The sequence below is a fragment of the Setaria italica genome, chromosome III (genome assembly GCF_000263155.2).
Source record: "Setaria italica strain Yugu1 chromosome III, Setaria_italica_v2.0, whole genome shotgun sequence".
NCBI classification, from domain to species: domain Eukaryota; kingdom Viridiplantae; phylum Streptophyta; class Magnoliopsida; order Poales; family Poaceae; genus Setaria; species Setaria italica.
The window spans coordinates 48,438,023-48,458,072 of record NC_028452.1 but is presented as its reverse complement, the minus strand read 5'-3'; the positions used below and the strand labels follow the sequence as shown (position 1 = coordinate 48,458,072).

Sequence of the window (20,050 nt, the reverse complement as noted above, 5' to 3'; positions counted from 1 at the left end):
TTGGAAAAAATTTCGATTCAAGTCAAATTCGTGAGGGATTTAAAGGGGATCACGTCAAATTCGTGAGGGATTTGAAGGGAATCACGTCGTTACGTCTGATCTGATCCTACGCTTCAAAGCTCCTGCTGCTGGTGGTGGTGACGACCCGACGTCTCATCTTATCGGTGATTTTGCCTTCAGGGTTGCAGCGCATGGGTCTGTCAGTGACCGCTGGAAATTTGACTTCGCCACTGCGGTCGTCACAGTGACTTGGTCGGCTCTGTACTAGCCATGCTTCATGCTGAGGCCAATCATTGTTAATACCCCTCGTGTATTTGGAGACCCAAAGCGTGCTCAAAAACCTGCGTCCGACTCCCATACGATCATTTTCCATGCACGTGTAGCTAAAAGTGGTTGGTGCTTTATGCATATCCAAACCCAAAGAGATGAAGATGGTAGACAAGCTTGTCTCTATAACAAATTGTGGAATTAACATGAATTATGATGCACCTTTTGTACCACAAGACTACGAGAGAGCTGTGCCATCCATGGTCCAGGATACCAGTATGCCGCTGGGAGTTCATGGTCCAGCAGGTTGCTTGCCCGCAGATGAACCCACCCACCTGTTTATTCATTTGCTTTCTATCTGAATGCCAGCGTTGTCGATCAACTCCTGGATCATCCGTGAATTGTTTGATACTGCTGTAGTCGGACAGCTTCTGGGATGCTGCATCTCAGTTCGCAGTATTGTCCTGGAAAAAGGTTGGTTTGGAATTCAGCTGAGTACTAGGGCAAAAGTGGAGGAAAACATGACCTTTGTACTGGTATCGTATAGATTTAATTATATAGATCCATCTTTGAGAATCTGACAGAAAATATGTAACAAACACTACCGACTCTTAAAAAGTTTGTATATTCTAATTTGTGGCTGAAGGGGGAGCCCTGCTTTCTACTACATAAAACGCTGCGATCATTTTGGTGGGGTTTGAACCAACTCCTCCACTACAGATAAGGTTTTACAGATAACATTACTGCTGCTGTTTGCTTTCCCCAGAGATCACAGCACGCCTTTGAATACCGCTGTTGGTTCAAACCATTATAGATGGCTAATATCTATAAGAAGGTAGAAAATCAGTGCAACAGGCGCTTGCTGCTGCTAATGACTCATGCTGTGGTTACCATATACTGAAACCACATGGCTGCAGCTGTTCAGACTGTATAACAGTCACCTATTGACTTTTACACTCTTTTCCTTTCATTTCACTTAATATTCTAAGTTGAATGCATTTAAGAAGTTCGATTACTATTGGTTCATCTCTGATGATGATGAAACTTAGCACTAACTTTGTGTTGCGACAAAATAAATAAAGAAAAATGCAAGCTTTCTAGGATATTATTAGAAAAACCACTACGTACCTTAATAGTGAAAAGGACACTAGAGTCAAAAACTTGTTGGCCAGCAGTAACCTTCAGGCCCTCCACATATCCAGCGCGAGGTGCCTTCACAACATGCTGAAAAGAGTAAAGAGATTTTAGCGTTCATTGAGTTGGGCCAGAACTTCAAAAAATAACCGGCAAGATAGTTTATCCAGACCTCCATCTTCATTGCTTCCATAACCATGACAGGCTGCCCTGCCTCCACCTGTGCCCCATCTTCAAGCAAAACCTTCACAACCAAACCAGCCATCGGTGCCAGAACACTCCCTTTTGGATGTGACTTCCCCTCAGAAGCATGGCTAGGTTGGGAGGTATCATCAACTACATGCTCAGTTCTCAGAGTCTGTCTGTAATGGTGATGATGCTTCCCATGCCAAATGTGTATATGCTCGCTATTATCCTGCAGAAGTAAGGTGAAGAATTTGGGGAGGGTACAGTCATCAGAAACTATCTATGCATCAGTTCACTTCACTGTGAAGAAAACGTCTGAGGTTAACCTTTGAATAATAAGCTAGAGTCACATCAGTTTGCAGGCCAGCAGCATCTACACGAAAATCATGGTCACCCTTGTGATCAACTTTGACATCCAAACCAGAAGTGCCATCTTCAGTCTGATCAACATAAAAATAATTAGTGAAGATACTGATTGAAAGAACAGGAGTATTGTATTGTTAAAGCCCATTTCTAGTGGCTTGTTAAAAGCCACATGGTGGACAACATACATTATACTGCCCTGTCTTCGTTTCAACAGCAAAAACCAATTTTTAGTGGGTTTAGAAATACTCTCTTTTACTATGTAGGCCATATGAGTTGTTCTGCCAGATATTTTTTGTTGTGGCTATCGATTATGTAAGATCGTATCAGGTTGGACCATGTGCCTATTAGCAGAGTACTAACCACCTTTCTGACGTAGCTTCCATCAACTCAAGTTCAAATATGCAAAAGGTACATTAAAGGTACTTCTGTCCTATGAAAAGTAATCACCTCGATGAAGTAGCTTCCATCAGGCTTATACGTAATGAACAGTTTAAGCAGTTTCTCACTGAATCCATCATGTTCTTCAAACTCCAATTCTAGTGGTTGCCTAGCAAAGTGATGCATCCTGAAAGGTGTATTATTGTACCATACAGACAGTTTCTTGTCAGCTCCTGAAAAGTATGTACTGTGTCATTAACAGGTCATATCAGAAAAAAGTGTTGTAAGAAAAAAAAATGGTTGGGGCTAACATACGTATTGATTCTTTAGATGTAATGTGATCCTTCTTGCAAATACATGCAGCAGCCAGAATTGCACCAAGCTCAGCTACATCACGCGATTCACCTGAGGCCTTTGTAGAAGTACTCAAAAGATCATCTTTGTAACGCTCAATGAAGTGTGTGTCGACTATGCCTTCTTCAAAGGAACTATGGCTTGCAAGTTCTTGGAGGAAACCAACATTGGTTGGCAAGCCTGCAATCTGGATATTCATAAACCAAGGTATGACAGTGAGGTTATTATCAAATTGAATGCACCAGGATTCAATTTCTACACTTCTGAAATTCAATGGAATATTTATTCATAAAAGATTATATAGTAGTTTACTGTCACTGGAAAGCCACCCATTAAGAACTCATGAGAAAGTTTAGTAATAACCACCATAAAGAAAGTGTATGCTGAATTTTGTATGGAAGGAGCATAGCAGAAGCAAAGAAATAAGGACAACATCTGAACTTGCGAAATTAACTAGCATAGACTGATTCTACCAAATTATGCGAATGTTTGTGAAGTCTTTTAAGATGACTAGAATTACATCAATGTGCACGACGATCACTGGAGAAACCAACTATTAGGAAAAGAAAAGGATGCGAACAGATAATACGTCAAAAGAAATGTGTCATTCTGGTGAACAGTTTGTACCTGAAAGTTCGACAGACATTTCTTCAGCTTGACTAGGGCAGCACTGCGGCTTTCACCCCATACTACAAGCTTGGCTATCATGGGATCATAATGCATGCTGACAGTATCTCCTTCTTCAACTCCAGTTTCAACTCTTACTGAACAAGAAAATGTTACGTGTGCAGTTGTGCCATGCTGAAATGTAATTGCTAATACAACAGTTCATAGGACATCTCTAAATTTTACCTGTTGAGGCAGAAGGGACTGGTCTGTAGTGATGTAAGGTTCCTGTTGCAGGAAGAAATCCTCTTGGAACATTTTCAGCATATATCCTAGCTTCAAATGCATGTCCTAGATCAAGGCACACAGGTAGTTATTAGTTAAGGAGTATTCTGCCTTCAGATGACGCCATAAATTCAAAAAGGCCAATATGTAAACATATTCCTTAGAAAAAGCTTGAGAGTGCCACCAAGTTATTAACTTCGAAAATAACAGCTCGGTGCATTTCAAGAGAAGACCATGATGTAACCCATACATGCTTTTAGAGAAAAATGTTTTGATTGCTTACTACTAGACAAGATGGGTAGTACTGTTTAAGATAACAATAAGGAATACCATTTAATGGGACCTGCTCCTGAGATAGTGGTAGGCGTTCTCCATTTGCAACACGTATTTGCCACTCCACAAGATCTTGACCGACAATCATCTCTGTTACTGGGTGTTCAACCTTCAGAGATCGATTAGCAAAGTGAGTTTTCTTTTAGCAAATGAGCTAATTAAGTACTGTGCAACAAAATATATGCAAGATACAAGAACATCTTAGATGGTTATCATAAATACACAGTACCTGAAGTCGAGTATTCATCTCCATGAAGTAGAATTCTCCAGAAAGAGTGTCCACAATAAACTCCACTGTTCCAGCATTGTAGTAACCAACTGCCTTCAACACAAAGAATCCAATAAGTGACCCTGTATATAAAATACAAATGTTAAGCAGAATAACTACTAAAGAACGAGTCAAAGAGGGAAACGAAGGAAGAATCACTTGTTTTGTAACAAATAGCATGGAAAACGTTAGATAGCTTGCAACTGTCAAGTATTATTAAAAAAAAGTGGTAGAAACAAAACCAATAAACATAGATTTTAATTGAAATTCGTGTAGAAGTAAAAAAAAATTCTTGCGCATTTATCATTCCATATATTGGTATGAAGAAGGTAGTTGGCAACTTGGCAGTTGATGTGTGTAGGGTGAAAAAATAACTTAAACTACAATAATAAGCTGAAAATATCAAATCCATCTCGTGAATGATTTAATCAAGGCCTTTATACTAGAAAGCAATCACCTTTGCTGCAGACACAGCAGCTCCACCAATATGAGAACGAAACTCAGCTGTAACATTTGGCTGCACCATATATAAACCACAAGCTGAATTAATGATTAAGTTTGAAGCAAATTTCAGCGGAATTAGCAGCTAATAGAGCCTTAGAGCATCCTTGATAGAATTTATGAAAACAAAATGTCAGGGCAACAGCAAACACAGCCTTACAGCTGGAGCTTCCTCAATAATCTTTTGATGTCTTCTTTGAAGACTGCAGTCTCTCTCATAAAGGTATATTGCATTTCCATGTTGGTCGCCAAATACCTTCAAACAAAAGTTAGTACCACAAAAGAAAACAAAAGTTAATGTATATGTACATTCTAGAAACAAGACTAGCAGCCAAAAATCAATTGAGCATTACCTGGACTTCTACATGTCTGGGTTGAGTAATATACTTCTCAATCAATAGTGTGTTTACCCCAAATGATGCTGCGGCTTCCCGTTGAGCGCTCAGTACAGAATCCACAAACTCTTCGGGCCGCTGAACTATCCTCATCCCCTAAGAAAGGATATAGGATGAAATGGTTATAGACGCTAATAAAATTGGAAAATTCAACAACAGAGCAAGCTTCTCTCGATAAATGGGAAATTCAACAACTACCGGGAACCTTAAAGTCTTATGCATTGCACACTACAGCAAGTATTTTTCCTGTGGGAGAGGAGAGACATTTCAGCATACCTTGCCCCCTCCACCATGGGTGGGCTTGATCAAAACTGGATAACCGATTTTATCAGCTTCGAGTTTCAATAACTCAATGTCTTGTTCAGCCCCGTGGTAACCTGGAACTAGCGGTACTCCAGCAGCACCCATGATCCTCTTGGATGCACTATATTTTACGAGTCGTATTTAGAATGCATTGTTCCAAACAAAAAGAATTAACGATCTGTAAGCACGGCAGACAGGGAGATACTTTACCTCTTATCACCCATATCTCGGATTGCAGATGCAGGCGGTCCAATGAATTTAAGCCCCTCGGCTTCACAGAGCTGCGCAAAATCAGCACTCTCTGAAAGAAACCCGTACCCCGGGTGGATTGCCTGCATGAAGCGCACAAAGCAAATGTCTAAGAAATATCCATATTTGACAAATGAAGTAGTAGAATCGCAGAGCAGCCAGAGCTTCACTGCCACATGCAGTGGAAATTGTGTCACTGTGTGGTGGTGTGCGCCTGGGGTGCTCATTTATAGTAACGTACAGTATTAACTATCGTCTACGGAGCAATGACTGTTGATCAGTAAGCGAAGTTAGCAGATTTCAACTTTCGACTAGCGTGGAGGGACACGCGACCCCAGACGCGAACTGAACTGAGACTGACAGGAATGAGGTACGAGTGTCAAGGATGGTAGGTGGACGGGCGCGGCCGAGCCGAACCTGGGCGCCGGTGCGGTGTGCGGCGTCGATGATGGCCCTGGCGTCGAGGTAGCTCTCCCTGGCGGGCGGCGGGCCGATCCTGACGGCCTCGTCGGCGGCGCGCACGTGCAGCGCCTTCCGGTCGGCGTCGCTGTACACGGCCACGGTGGCGACCCCGAGCCGCCGCGCGGTGCGCATGACCCGGCACGCGATCTCGCCCCGGTTCGCCACCAGCACCTTCTCGATCCCCGCGCCCGGGGACGCCGCCGCGGCAGGAGAAGTGGGGGCGGAGGAGGAGGAGGAGGAGGAGAGGAGCCGCGCCGCGAGGAGGAGCGGGAGCGGGGGCACGGGTGAGCCGGGGCTCCGGCCGCCCCCGCGGCGGCGGAGGTGGAGGCGGAGCAGGCGGGAGGCCATCGCTGCCTCGGTGGTCGGGGAATTCGAGCAGCTGGAGTGGAGCCGCAGCAGTGAGCCAGCAAGGCGGAGTGGCGCGGCGGTGGGTCGGGGAAATAATTCGCGGGGACGGACGGGATGGGCATGGGCGTGGGTTGGTGGGCCCCGCTGGATAAGGGTGGTGACTGGTCAGACGGGTCAGGGGGACGTGTCCCGGACGTCTTCTCCTCCTTCCGCCTCGTGTCGGGGGCGGATGAGCACGACCGTTGTGGGTCTGACTCGGATGGACTCACTCGTGTGCGTGTGCCGGTATACCCGTTTTGCACAAGCGTTTAGTCACCTGCTGACCTGCCGTATAATTGAAGGACCGTAAAAATCGACGATTTTCACTGGTGGAAATAGAAGCCATGTAAAAATATCTTTTTTACCAGAGTAGATGCTTATGTGGTTGTTTAGCACACATTTACTGTAGCATCACATTATCAAATCATTGGTTTATAATTACTCCCTCCGTCCAGTTTTCATGGGCGTCCAAGGTTGGGAAAAGCATCCAGTATTCATACGCGTATACCGGCGAGGGTGCCGTATTTTCTCGGTAGTCGTTGCGAGGGTCGCTTCGGGTGCTGCGTGATTAATGCCTTGTCCGCAACCGTTGAGATGCACGCATGCATGCATGCATCGTCAAATACTCTCCGCACGGCCTCGTTCTCTAACGCATACTCTAGCATGCGCTGCTCTCTTTCCATCGTTCCTAGCCTGCTGCTCTGTTTCTCTCGTTCCTTGCCTGCTGCTCTCTTTCTCTCATTCCTAGCCTACCATCATTGATGGCGCAGGTATGTTCCTCGGCGCCCATGGGCGCCGCTGCCACTTCGGTGCTTGTTCAAGAAGACAAGCAAGCTGTTGCCGTGGAAGCACAGGTCTGTTCCTTGCCGGCAATAGGCGCCGCTGCCACTTCGGTGCTTGTACGAGAAGACAAGCAAGTTGTTGCCGTGGCCGCGGAGGGACTCGAGGAAGCAGTTGCCGTGTCCGAGAACGAGAGCCATATGGACCGTGAGGAACGGCAGCGCGCACGCAGGAGGCCGTACTCTCGTTGTGGTCTCTTACACAGCGATTACAATTTGTCAGCTCAGATCTATGACTTCCACGAGTTTGACTGCGAGCTACTCTTCCCCAACATCGACGATCTCAAGATGGATGGAGACACAATCGTGATACCTTGGCATCTCATAAGCCATCTCTTCGGCAACGTCGAAGATTCCGACGAGGTTCGTGTCGTGGAGGACTCCTTGGCTGGTGAGACTGAGGTCCCGGATTCTCAAAGCGAGCAGTAGTATTTCATCCTGAATGTGTCACCTAGCTTAAAGTTCTCTGCCTATTTCATCTTGCATGTTTTACTTAGACTAAGTTGCTTGAACGCATCCTTTTATGTGAGCCTAATTGTATTGTGTTGATATCGTCTGTATTCTATGAGCCTACCTATTCTGTACGTGTTGATACAAGCACACAACACACACAAGAAGAAACCAACGTTATGCAATTCAAAAGGTAATTAAAGTTCATGGTCAGCAGCACAAACTAATCTAACTAAGAAAATCTAACGCTTGATTGTAAAGGTCCATAGGACACTGCAAGCTAGTAGGAAGATCACCCCGCAACTCCAAGTGCTTCTTCTTCACGTGTGGGATGTTATAGTGCTATCCACCATTGTGCTTCAGGATCTCTAGCATGCAAGATTGTTGTGTTATGAAAATTCGGTTTGACCTATCAGCCGGATACTCCTGAAATACCTTGTTGATCCTATCCACAATTTGCTCGACATTGTTTGGAGTGCCTCTGTGAAACAATGCTTGGATTGCTGCAAAGAAACCAAGGTCCAACACATTAAGATCAGGAGAGTTAGACGGTTGGCATACTAGTCGTATGTCCCACCCATTTGCTTGGGCAGCTTGAACGAATGCAGGATCATTCACATCAATGTGTGTCTTGGCATTGTCCTGTTGGATGAAAATGGGAATTCCTCTTTCTTCGGCTGGCCATTTTTCCTTTATTGCGGGCAGGACCTTGTTAACCAAGAAATCTCGGCTAACTTCCTTTGTAACTGATGTCATCGCCTTTGTAACCAAGGTGCCTACACATACATCAAAAATTGAGCACAATTGAGATTTGGTTAAAATGCCAATGTTAACTATAGATGCATGCCATACCTCTTGGCCGGTTCGGGCTTTTCCTCTTTGCTGGCTCTACATATACAAAGGGAAATACACCAATTTTACCATCAAATACGCATGTACCATGCTCGTCAAATCTAGGCCGAGTAACCACTGCAAGTACCATAACCTTTTCTATAAAATTTTTGCTTTTAACCTCCCTTTGTGGTCTTTCTTCATCATTAGCAAGATAATACTTCTGGTTACGCCTAGTCCTATAAAACCACTTCTCATCAATGTAGACGAAGTTGTACATTGGGTTGAACTTAATAGTATCGGGTATGATGTTTAGAAGCATGGATAAGCAGTACTGGACACGCGCCTTTTTATTTTCATCGGTCAGGCTAAACTTTAGATCATTGGTGTGCCGACGGAAATAACCTTCCCTAAAACGGTTATGAAGTGTGCTTTTCTTCAAACCCAGCGCATTGGCTAGATCCTGGAAGGTTGTTCGATCTCTTAAAGGCACGGATTTGATGGCTTCCATGTCTATTTCTATTCTTTTGCGACCACAATTTTTAACGTGCTTGTTTCGTACTCCAGATATACCACCAGACTCTTGTCCATTGCGCCAAATTTTTTGCACAACTCTAAGAGGGACACCAAATTTCTGTGCAACCTCCTTAGACACTCCACGACGCAATACGGGTGGATTGGTCTTTGCCAACAACTCTAGATATATGGCGATCTTGAACTCATCCGAATAGAATTTCCTCTTTCTCATATTAGAACCTACAAATAAACAAGGGATCATGGATCTCAACAGTACCATGCAGAAGCTCATACATGCAGCATGCAGAAGCTCATACATGCAGCAGGCGCATGGAAATAATACATGCAGCAGGAGTACCATGCATCAGGCGCATGCACATGGATCTCAACAGTACCATGTAGAAGCTCGCGTATGGAAAGAATACATGCAGCAGGAGTACCATGCAGAAGCTCATGCAGAAAAAAGCTAAGGGACCATTACAAAATAAGAAGCTAACAGGAGCTAGCAGAAGCTATACATACGTACTAGCTGCAACTACTGTAATCACAAATCAGTCAAGATGAAACTCCAACTGAAATTAGCAAAAGAGATACTACTGCTATCCTATAACATCGGCACTTACCTTGTTGACTACCAAGTCCTTCTGAGGGTGCATGATCTCCCTGAACTCCCTCTACTTGTTCTTCTCCAAGTCCTTCTGAGGGTGCATGATCTCCCTAGGCACCCTCTGCTTGTTCTTCTCCAAGTCCTTCTGAGGGTGCGTGTGCGTTCCACACCATGTGGAACTCGAGATCATGAGCAGGACCTTCCCAGTCGCCGATGGCATCCCAATTGATAGGATCGTCGGTGTCCCAACTTGGCAGCTGGTTGAGATCGAAAGTTTTTGGCTCCATTGATTGAAGAGATGTACAGGGGAGAGTTCACCATAGAGGAGGAAGTATAAATAGAGCCATGGAGACTCCTGGGAAATTTTGAAACTTGGCCAGCAAAAATAACGAGCGGGAATTTGGCCAACGTCCCTGAAATTTTGAAACTTAGTCAGCAAAAATAACTAGCGGGAATTTGGCCATGGAGCCCTGAAATTTGACCAGCAAAAATAACCAGCGGGAGCGGGAGGCAGCGCGATGGCATGCGAATAGGCGGGCGAGATGGCATGCAAGGAAGATGAGATGGCATGCAAGCAGGTGGGCGAGGTCTCGGGCATGCGAACAGGCGGCGCTGTGCCTCGTCAAAATAACCAGGCGTTTGATTTTAAGAGTTGAGTTAACTCTTCCTTGGTCTCGGTGGAACTTGTTTATGCGTCCATGAAAACTGGATGGAGGGAGTAACATATATTTAATACTCCTAATTAATATCTAAATATTCGATGTGATGGTCCTCCCTGTTACTCGCCTCCCCTTGCCTCTGGAGGCCCAGAAGCACAATAAGGCAAACTTCACCGGGGCGCTTGCTTCCCTTTCTCTGCTCGCCTTGCTTCGAACCGCTGGTTGATTCGGTAGATGACGGGGCTTGATTTTGACACAGTGGTTTGATTTGGTGACAGGAGAGCTCGATTAGGCTGTGGCGGATGTTGATTCAGCGGCGACGGAGGTTGATTCAGCAACAGAGCAGCTCGATTTGGTGGCCATTGACCTCGATTTTGGCATCGCTGCGGCTGTGAGAGGTCGATTCGATGCTGACTCGAGCATCCCAATGAGCTCCCGAGTGGCAGCCAACCTTGCCACCTAGGAGAGCCGATTGGACTCTCTTGCATCGGCAAGGATTTCCCTGCCTAGCCGAGCAAGCTTGCCGAGCAAAGTAGCGAGGCAAGGAGCTACCAAACAACTCACCTTGCCCGCGCAAAGCGAGTGGCCAGCGAGGTTTCGGTGTGCCACACTAGCACCGCAGCTTTCCATGTTATCTCGAAGCGAGGATTTGGCTATTCGCCTAGCTCATCCAAATTCCAAAGAGGTAATTTCGGCATCGTGTTACGTCGCCAGTCGAACTCATGTATTTCTTTCTCGAAACCAGATTCCAGAACAGAATTGCATGTATTTCTTTCTTGAAACCAAGACACATGATTTCTCATTTTTTTTTCCTCGGGAGTGATGGATATGGATTGTGAGGAAACGCCAGCAACCCATGCACGAAACACGAGCCGAGAGTGCAAACACAGCAAAACCAACGCATGCTACGCTAACCTGACATGCAAGCAGCTTGCTCTGCATCTGCATCTCGTAGGGTTCCGCCGCGCCCGTAGAGGTTGCATGTTGACGAACATAGTTATCATATTGCAATTATTATAGGTCCGCAGAATATAGCATCCCCGGTAAAAACGCTATGATCTTTGTTTTTTTAATGAATGAGCACAATATTATACCTATTTCATTGATAAAGTACGGGAAAGAAAAAATAAAGAAAAACAGCTAGCTGAGCGGCTGCCCGTGCGAGAAGGAAAATGACTACTCTCGCCATGATCTTTGTGAATTTAGAAACAAAGAGAACTACTGAGATATTCAAAGCAAGGACACATAACTATTGAGCATATGCTTTAACATCTATATTGGCATAATTTATCATCACTCGTTAAAAAAAGAGATAGCACTGAAATGACCGTAAGTTGCAGGGTTTTTTTTCCTATACGGATAGTTATCAATTGCTGATGAAAGCTCTAAGATAGAGCTGGAAAGAGGAACGGAGCAAAACACAAATAAGTAGGCATACTGCTATCTCTGATATCAAGATAATATAATTAGTATTCCAGCCTTCCAGACCACTGACAGATGAGTCTTCAAATATCTTGGCTGAGACTTTGAGCAAACAGCAACACAGCGGTCCTTTCTCGGCCATTTCCGTGTGGCCATTCGACATCAGTTTGAACATGCACACAGGCCAGAAAACACTTAGAAACTGGGGAACAGAGAAAGCACAAAAATTGGGAGCATAAATATTGACTCCAGAACACGGTTATCTTAGCAGGGACATGACACCCCAAAGGCAAGCTGAAAGGAGCTACCAAGGCGCTGAAACAACCAAAAGAAAAACAAAATTAACTAAAAGAAACACAACTATGAAGCTGAAATTCATGGTAATACAAATAGGTAGGGTTAGGATTTCCTGCTCAATCCGGGGAAGAGAAGAGGGCAGGGTAAGGATTTGAATCGACTTCACTACTTGAGAAGAGAGAGGTTGGAGGCCCTGGCAGCGGCACGGCCTTCGCCCGTTGTTGCCATGGCGTTCCCTGCCGGGTGAAATCGCGTCACGGCGAGGGCTCATCGCCGCGGTCGAGGTCGTTAGTGGACGGCGAAGGACGTACGACAGGCGTGGGTTTGAGCCAGAGCAGCCTGCAGTAAAACGTGCCCCGGGAGCCCTTCCTTTTCTTCCGGACTACGAGGAGTAGTAGTGAGCTGCCTGCAGCAGTAGACTTTCCTGCTGCTCCTCCTCGGGGTGGGATCACTGAAGGGTCCTTCGCGTTCGCCGCCGTGGTCCGTCATCCCTGGAGCGTCAGCGTTGTCGCTGCCCCGGCGGTCCCCCGCGCCGTCGCCGCGGCCGGGCTACGTACATAGAAATACGTCGCTCATATAGAACACGTAAATATGTGATGATTATTGATTCATCATCATCAAGTGATGATCCAATGAATTTTGGTACAGTAATGAATCGACAATTTCCAAATCATTTGCTCGTGGGGATGGATAATAAAATAAGAAATTGAAAGATTTCGTTGAAATTGACAATAAACTTTTGGTAAAAGTTTTGTCTTGGTCGGAGTGGTGATGGATCAATCCGTTCAATCCCTCACGTTACATATTTTGATTGATATAATCCCTTTATATTTATATATATTAAAGGATCGGAACGAGCGACCAGAAGAGGGAGTCTTTAAAAATTCTTCTCGGAGAACAAGTCCTATGCTCCAATTGCCATCCCAAAACACATCTTGCGTCAAGTCGCCAATATGACATAAGTCTACTCGCGACAAGCTCACCCTAGGAACGATTTGACACGCTCAAGACATAGGGGATTTATGACTCCAACAAGTTTGCACAAACGAGATTAAACAAGACCACTGCTAACTAAGCATGCAGGAAAAATAATTAATTTAAAGAGCTAGGCATGATTAGAAAATGAGAGTTCAAATTAAGTAGCTAAAGCAAGTAAGAGTAATTAACTAACTAATTGCATGGATTAAAAGAACAGTAACACAAAACTGAGCTTACAGTGGGCCACTTGCTGCTGTGCCTGGCCGGCCTGGTTCGGAGCGCTTGGCTTGCCTTGCTGCTGCTGGGCCTGCTCGCTGCCGCGGCCTGCTGGGCTTGCTGCAGCGACCGGCCTGCTGCGCCTGCTAGGCTTGCTGCTGCGACCGGTGGGCCGCCTGCTCCGCGCCGCCTGGCCTGCTCGGCCTGCTCGCCTGCTGCCCCGCTGACCTGCGTTGCTGGCCCACTCGCCTCGCTTGCGCCGGCCCGCGTACGCGTGCTGCTGCTGGCGCCGGCCCGCGTGCACCCGCTGCTGCTGGCGTCGACACGCGCAGCTCGCGTGCGGCGGCGCTCGCTCTCGACGCCCTGCGCACGAACAAACAGAAAGAAAAACAAGAACGCAAAGAACTCCGCCCAAACTTCAATAAAAAAATACTTCCTCAAAACTCAACGATTCGGGACAAAACTTGAGCCATAGATACATGACCTGGGGTTAATAGATCCAAAAAGCTCAAGTATCCATCGCGAATCTTGAAGAAAATCGAAAACCTACATGAAAAATACGGTTCGGGGAAAACTCAAATCCAAACTAACTTTAAGAGGGATTTGAGGGGATCATGCTCATAAGGGTCCTAGGAACAATTTCCCCCAACAAATCTCATGGGATTTGAGCTCAAACGATAAGAACGAAAAATCTTAAAGATAGCTCCGAAAATACCGAAAAACAAAAACGCTCGGGACAATAGAAGATGAATCAATTGAGCACGAGATTGAATTTCTATTATTCCACTATGTTCGGTTACAAGCCACTTCAAAGCACAATTAAAACTAGGATGACAAAACGATCAAATCAAAGATCCACTCCACTCTCTTCCTCTCTTATCCCAAAAGCTCACAAAATAAATAAGAAAATTCCCACAAAAATAACCAAAGGGATGTCGCTGCCCAACAGCCCTCTCCACATATATATGCATTCGGAAAATGACCAGAATGCCATTACATGAACCACACCACTCAAATACCCCCTAGGGGTAAAATCATCTAACTTTTTCTTCGTACATCGGACGAATCCGGCGTCTTCACGACTTAGCTTTGCCTCAACGTAAGTTTCGCGATGGTGCCACGCGTCCTCCGACTCGACGCCGTCCAGCCGCACCGGACTCACCCCCTGGTTTTGAGGCCAAACCATTCACACCCTCTTGCACACCCTGCAGGCGTGACTCATCCCCGGTTTTGAGCCAAACCGGTCAAACCCTCTTGCACGCCGCACCCGACGTGACTCACCGATGTCGACACGTGTCTGGCCTCCGTCAAGCCTCCGATGCCTCCAAGTCTTTTGCTCCCACTCCCGGGCCACCTACTCGACTCGCCTCTGTCCCGCTTGACTCGACCGACACTATTTCCATCACCGTCCGTGTACTCTTACTCTTCCGTGCACTATGTAGATCGCCCATGACTCCGCATGGACTCCTCGGGTCCCTCGGTCCAAGCCTACTCGTGTTCACCCTTCACAGGCCTAGTACATCAGCATGAACCTTTCGCTTGACCTTCACCTCGTGCCATTGACCGTCATGTCGCATCCTACACCTGCACGTCAGGAGCCAAGAGACACAACACACAACATATAGTTTATATAAACACCACAACGCAAACACATCCGGTTAGCCATTAGCATAATCATGCACATATGAAATATGGACTTAACCGATAAAGCCTCGAATCATCCATTCAATCACTCATCACAAATAGATCAAGGCACATCTCAACTTGGTCTCTCAATTCCCCCCATGATAAGTGCATTGACAAAAGATGATTTGAAAGCAAAAGATAACTCATTCAAATACCCAAAAGCTAAGTAAAAGCAAATACAAGGCAACTTGATATAACTCATTCAAGTGCCCAAAAGCCAAGTAAACGCAAACAAAGGCAACTTGATATGAGAAAGGATGATGCAAGCCCCAAACCAAAAACTCTAGCTTCCCAAAGAAGAGACAAAGGCTTAACACAACTGAAGAGTCAAGTAAAAGACACAAGAGTTTCATGAATCCCAAAAACCTTCAAACACATTTCAACATTTGTCAAATGCTCGTCACAATCAAATCAAGATTCATATTAACTTGATTTCTCGATCTCCCCCTTGATGAGTGTGTTGACAACATTCAAGCACAAAGAAATGTTTTAAGAGACAGAAGTCAAAAATCTTATCCAAGTGATCGAAAGTTAAGTGAAAACCGAGATCAAAGTCACTTGAAATGAGAAATGCCATAAAAACCAAGTTGTGACACCAATTAGGCAAAACTCTCATCGAAATGATTGAAAGCCATGTAAAGGCAAAGATTAAAGTCACTTGGCATGAGAAGCATCACAAAGATCAAATCAACTTGGAAAAGTCTCGATACCCAAAGACATAGGTAATGGCTCAACACAACCGAGATAAAGAACACATGATCCCTCAAGAAGAGGCACAAAGGGCTCACATCAATCATGTGAAGATCAAAAACACATGATCCATGAAGAAGAGGTTGAAAGGGCTCAACATCAATCATGTGACGGTCGAAAGCTCAAACCAAATACCGGTTCCTCAAGAAGAAGTAAAAGCACAACGCAACCAGCAAAAGAGAGCACAAAACTCACAAGCTCCCCCTGAACACATGCACTCCCCCTGAAAACATGCCACAATGAAATGCATGCTCCTCCTCAAATGCAAAATTCCCCATTAAATGCAAGACTCCTCCTTAAATGAAAACATCAAGATTCGCATGGGAGCACAAAATGCATGCAATAGGTGTACAACCTACTAAACTTCTCAAATATATCAAAGCATTTACAAAGGCTACAAGTGAGATAATGCACAAGTAGGTAAATCATAAAGAGCAATTGCATTGCCATCAAGAGGATATTATGATAATAGCAAAAGACGAAGCAAGTTGTCAAGTTTTGCAGTTTATAAAAGTATCATCACATGAGCAAGCACCTAGTCATGAATCACGCAAGTAAGAATAAACTAGACCATCAGGATTCATACAAGGAAGATAGATCATTACAAATACCCACATATGAATCACAAGTCAAGTTAAGGCTTGTTGAAACTATGTGCTTACTTCTTTTGGTAGACATCATGTAACAACTAAGCAAGTAAGGATATCAACATTAAGCACAAAAACTTGGTGAATTACTATTTTTTATTATCATTTTTCATCATTCACATTAAAAAGTTGCATAAAGTGCCTTTGCAGCACAAAGAAGCCATGCTTCCCCAAGGAATGCATCATGAGCTAAACATTTGCAATGATACCTAGATCTTTGATCCAATTGAAAAGAATATGAATTCCAAGCAAAAGCTAAACATGGAACTAGCATTCAAGCAAGAACAATGCATAAACAGGTAGCTAGTCATGGGTGATAAGCATTTCAGAATTCATTATTCAAGATTAACATTTGATTCAGAAAAGCATTTAGCTCAATATGGTTATATGACAATATCATCAATAGCATATGCTGCACATTGCTACACAATCACCAACCAATGCACTAGTTCACAAGTAGCATAATAAAATACTAAGGATATATAGGAGAAGCTCATCTAGTGCAAAGTGTACAAGGTGCAATATGGTACAAATGCAATGCAATGCTAAAAGAGACGGGGTTCGACTCAAAACAGGAAAGCTCATGAGCGGTCAAACCAATTTGGGAAAAGCTCCATAGCAAATGAAGAACAACCGACGATCCCAATTAAGTACCATAGAGGGAATACCAATTGAAGGATCAAATATTGATATCACTTGAAAAAGATGAAATGATACCAATTAAAAGATCAAAAGCGGATATCAAAAACCAAAGCAAGTCTTGGTCCAAACTTACCTTCGAATGAAGCCGAACTCCCCCTCAACCAACACCTAGCAAAGAAAAGCTAGATAAAGAAGGAGGCAAAAGAAAACCTCCAACGCCAATCAAAAGGAAAAGAAAATCCAAAAAAGGAGCAAAATGCAACCCAAAGATAAGGGAAGCCCAGAACTAAGATAAAACTCAATTCATGCTACACAATGCAATGATGATACCAATGAGAAGAATTGAAGCAGTGTGACATGATTCCACATATATGAATAAAAGCTTGGGCTAGCAAATATGTCAACAAGATGCAGATGATCATACCAAGATACTAAACTAAAATGATACCAAATGAACAACATGTCATACCCAATACGAAGACTAAGCTAAAGCATGGCACGATGTTCATGTGGATCATCCACCAAGATATATTACAGAGCTAGCATGATAAGATATACATGAAGATCACACATGCTAACATAAAAAGGTGGCTAGCCTACCATGGTATATTCACAGCATGATATAAGGATAAAACAGGTAAATAGTGTACAAGTGAGTAGTATACAAGAAAGGAAAAACTCACTATACAAACGTACAAAGGCCTCTCAAGGGCCATCCAAATGGTGTGGAGAACTATCAAGTGCTGATCACCTTAAGCAAAAGGTAGTCACTTCGAGCTCATGTTCTCCACCCGCATCCCCGTACCTACACATGAGGGGATAAAGAAGACCAAGTCTTGGATCCTAAAGGGTTAGCAAGCATGTACTTAGGAATCCAATACTTGGTCACATGTAAAAGCACTCAACTTATCATGTGAGTTAGCATGATGCAAATGCTGGTTCAAATGAGAAGATTTTGGAACACCCTTGTAACCATGCCTCAAAGGAGCAACTCGAGAAGAAGAACGAATGCTACCACTAGAAAAAAGGCAATGATTCCCCAAGGTCTTAAGAGAAGAATCAACACAAGCACCATGAGAACCATGTCGTGGACCAACATAAGAAGACTTAGAAGCATGTCCACGTGCATGACCTAACTCACTAGAAAATGAGTCATAAAACCCATCAATGAAATGTGGCTTCTTACTAGGCTCACAAGTGCTCATGCCATGAGACGGGCTATAAACAACCAAAGGCCTAGAAGCATGAGTTCACCACAATTGTCTTGCATGACGATAACAAAAACTCTCTTGATGCCCATCTTTCTCACAATAAGAGCAATAGTACAAAGGTCTATTTGGAGGCACGATCTGAGAGGACGAATCACCATTCTCATTCAAGTGTGAAGTCCCTTGGGACTTAGAGAAAGAAGCATCAACAACACCATTTGACTTGGTGCCCATATTAGGTTCACACGTGCCATGGGAAAGGCTACGTGGCTTCCTAAAAGCTTTCGTACGCATACGTCGCTCATGCTTGACATGACGAAAGAAAAACTCAACGGTATGCCCATCTTTCTTGCAAAAGGTGCAATAGAACTTTGGTTTGGGAGTATGAGTTCCAAAAATGTGAGAAACACCCTTACCACTTGAATTGTCTTGGGCAATACCGGAAGAAGCAACAAGCTTAGGAGTAGCTATAAAAGAGCAAGCAGTAGCACAAATGCTATCATCCAAAATCTCACGCTCAACACAAGAAGCCAACTTCGATTGGGAAGAAGTGGTTTCTCATGATTCTGATTCTTCTTATCTACTCTTTTATCTAGAAATATTTATACTGATCCTCTTAAAGTGCAATAATTTAAAATGGATGGCATTCGTATCATTCCGCACCCACAAAAGTTCTCAATATTTTTGTAAAACCTATCCATTCATATAATTTTTTCATACAAAATAATGTTTCTTAACAACCTTTCAAGAATCTGAATCCAAGCCTTTTAGCCAAACGATTCTACAGAGTGTTTCTGATATATCGGAGAAATATTTCTTGAGAGAATCTAAATCCAAAACGTTTCTGTGAGAATCTGGATCCGTACCAAACGCACCCTAAGTCTAGAGGACCTAGTTTTAGAGCATATGAGTGAGCGCATACGATCATTTTGCGATTCACTTGATTCCACACAACCAAACGGCACCGGTATCATCAAAAACTGATGATCGATGCATATTAGGTAATTTTTAAATAAAAGGAATCTTTATTTTCCAAGGTGAAATGTTCTTTCGTTGTGCATATATTAGGTAATATCTGCAGCTATTAATGCTGATCAAGATGAAATATAAGGGGAAGTGCTGGGTAGGTAGATTAGAATATATGGAAAGGCATAGCTAAGCCCGCCGACATTTTCCACGTGCGGCATGCATGCCAGCTGCCAGCACAAGAGCAGGATCAATGACGATCTCCCTGTGTTGATCCAGCTATCGTATCCATGATTAAAGGTCCTATTTGGATCCACCTAACTAAGGGCCTGTTTGGGACTGCTCCGCTCCAAAAAAAATAGCTCCACTCCAGCTTCATCTTGCCAAACACCTTCAGCTCCAACTATACCAACTCCAAAAAAAATGTGGATCTGGGGGGCAACTCCACGATTTTCCTGGAGCTCCTCAAAGGGTGCTCTCAAAAAACAACTTTTATAACCCCTCTTGGAGTTGGGTAGAAATTACCCACCAATGCCACCCTTTACAGTACCGTTCAGAAAGAAAAAAAAACAACCGTGACTCCTGTTCTTCGCCCGCGACTCCTGTTCTTCTGCCCGTTCGCTGCCGCCCGTACAGCTTCCGGCCTGGGCGCCGCCGCCCGTACAGCTTCCGGCCTGGGCGCCGCCGGTGATTCCGCCGCCGCCCTCGCGCCAGACTCGGCTCCACCGCCTGGTTCTCCTCCTCCGTCGCCGGCGTCGAGCGCCAGTTCCACCCGTCGCCGCCCATGGCCGACGGTGCGGAACCCGTGGCCGTCGAGGACTTGGAGGATGCCGGCGGCGACCCTGTGCTGGGGGCGGGTGGA

At 44.5% G+C, this 20,050-nt stretch overlaps 1 protein-coding gene across 1 annotated transcript; it reads right to left on the bottom strand.

Annotated features, from left to right (window-relative positions):
* Positions 1 to 330: 330 nt before the first annotated feature.
* LOC101773219 (methylcrotonoyl-CoA carboxylase subunit alpha, mitochondrial) lies at positions 331 to 6,507 on the bottom strand. The gene is made up of 16 exons (XM_004963060.3): positions 6,043 to 6,507; positions 5,587 to 5,708; positions 5,350 to 5,497; positions 5,032 to 5,169; positions 4,839 to 4,934; positions 4,635 to 4,694; positions 4,139 to 4,231; positions 3,907 to 4,018; positions 3,538 to 3,642; positions 3,313 to 3,449; positions 2,647 to 2,872; positions 2,401 to 2,564; positions 1,914 to 2,027; positions 1,574 to 1,816; positions 1,396 to 1,491; positions 331 to 731 (listed from the first exon to the last, which is right to left on the bottom strand). The coding sequence occupies exons 1-16, from the start codon at positions 6,433 to 6,435 to the stop codon at positions 714 to 716; spliced, it is 2,265 nt and encodes a 754-aa protein (XP_004963117.1). The 5' UTR covers positions 6,436 to 6,507; the 3' UTR covers positions 331 to 713.
* Between the last annotated feature and the right edge of the window lie 13,543 nt (positions 6,508 to 20,050).

Excerpts from the sequence above, each read along its gene's own strand:
- LOC101773219 (XM_004963060.3), bottom strand. The coding sequence starts at position 6,435 with ATGGCCTCCCGCCTGCTCCGCCTCCACCTCCGCCGCCGCGGGGGCGGC. Across the intron at positions 4,019-4,138 it reads AGATGAATACTCGACTTCAG|GTTGAACACCCAGTAACAGA; the intron begins GTACTGTGTATT and ends CGATCTCTGAAG. Across the intron at positions 3,450-3,537 it reads AGTCCCTTCTGCCTCAACAG|TAAGAGTTGAAACTGGAGTT; the intron begins GTAAAATTTAGA and ends TTTCTTGTTCAG.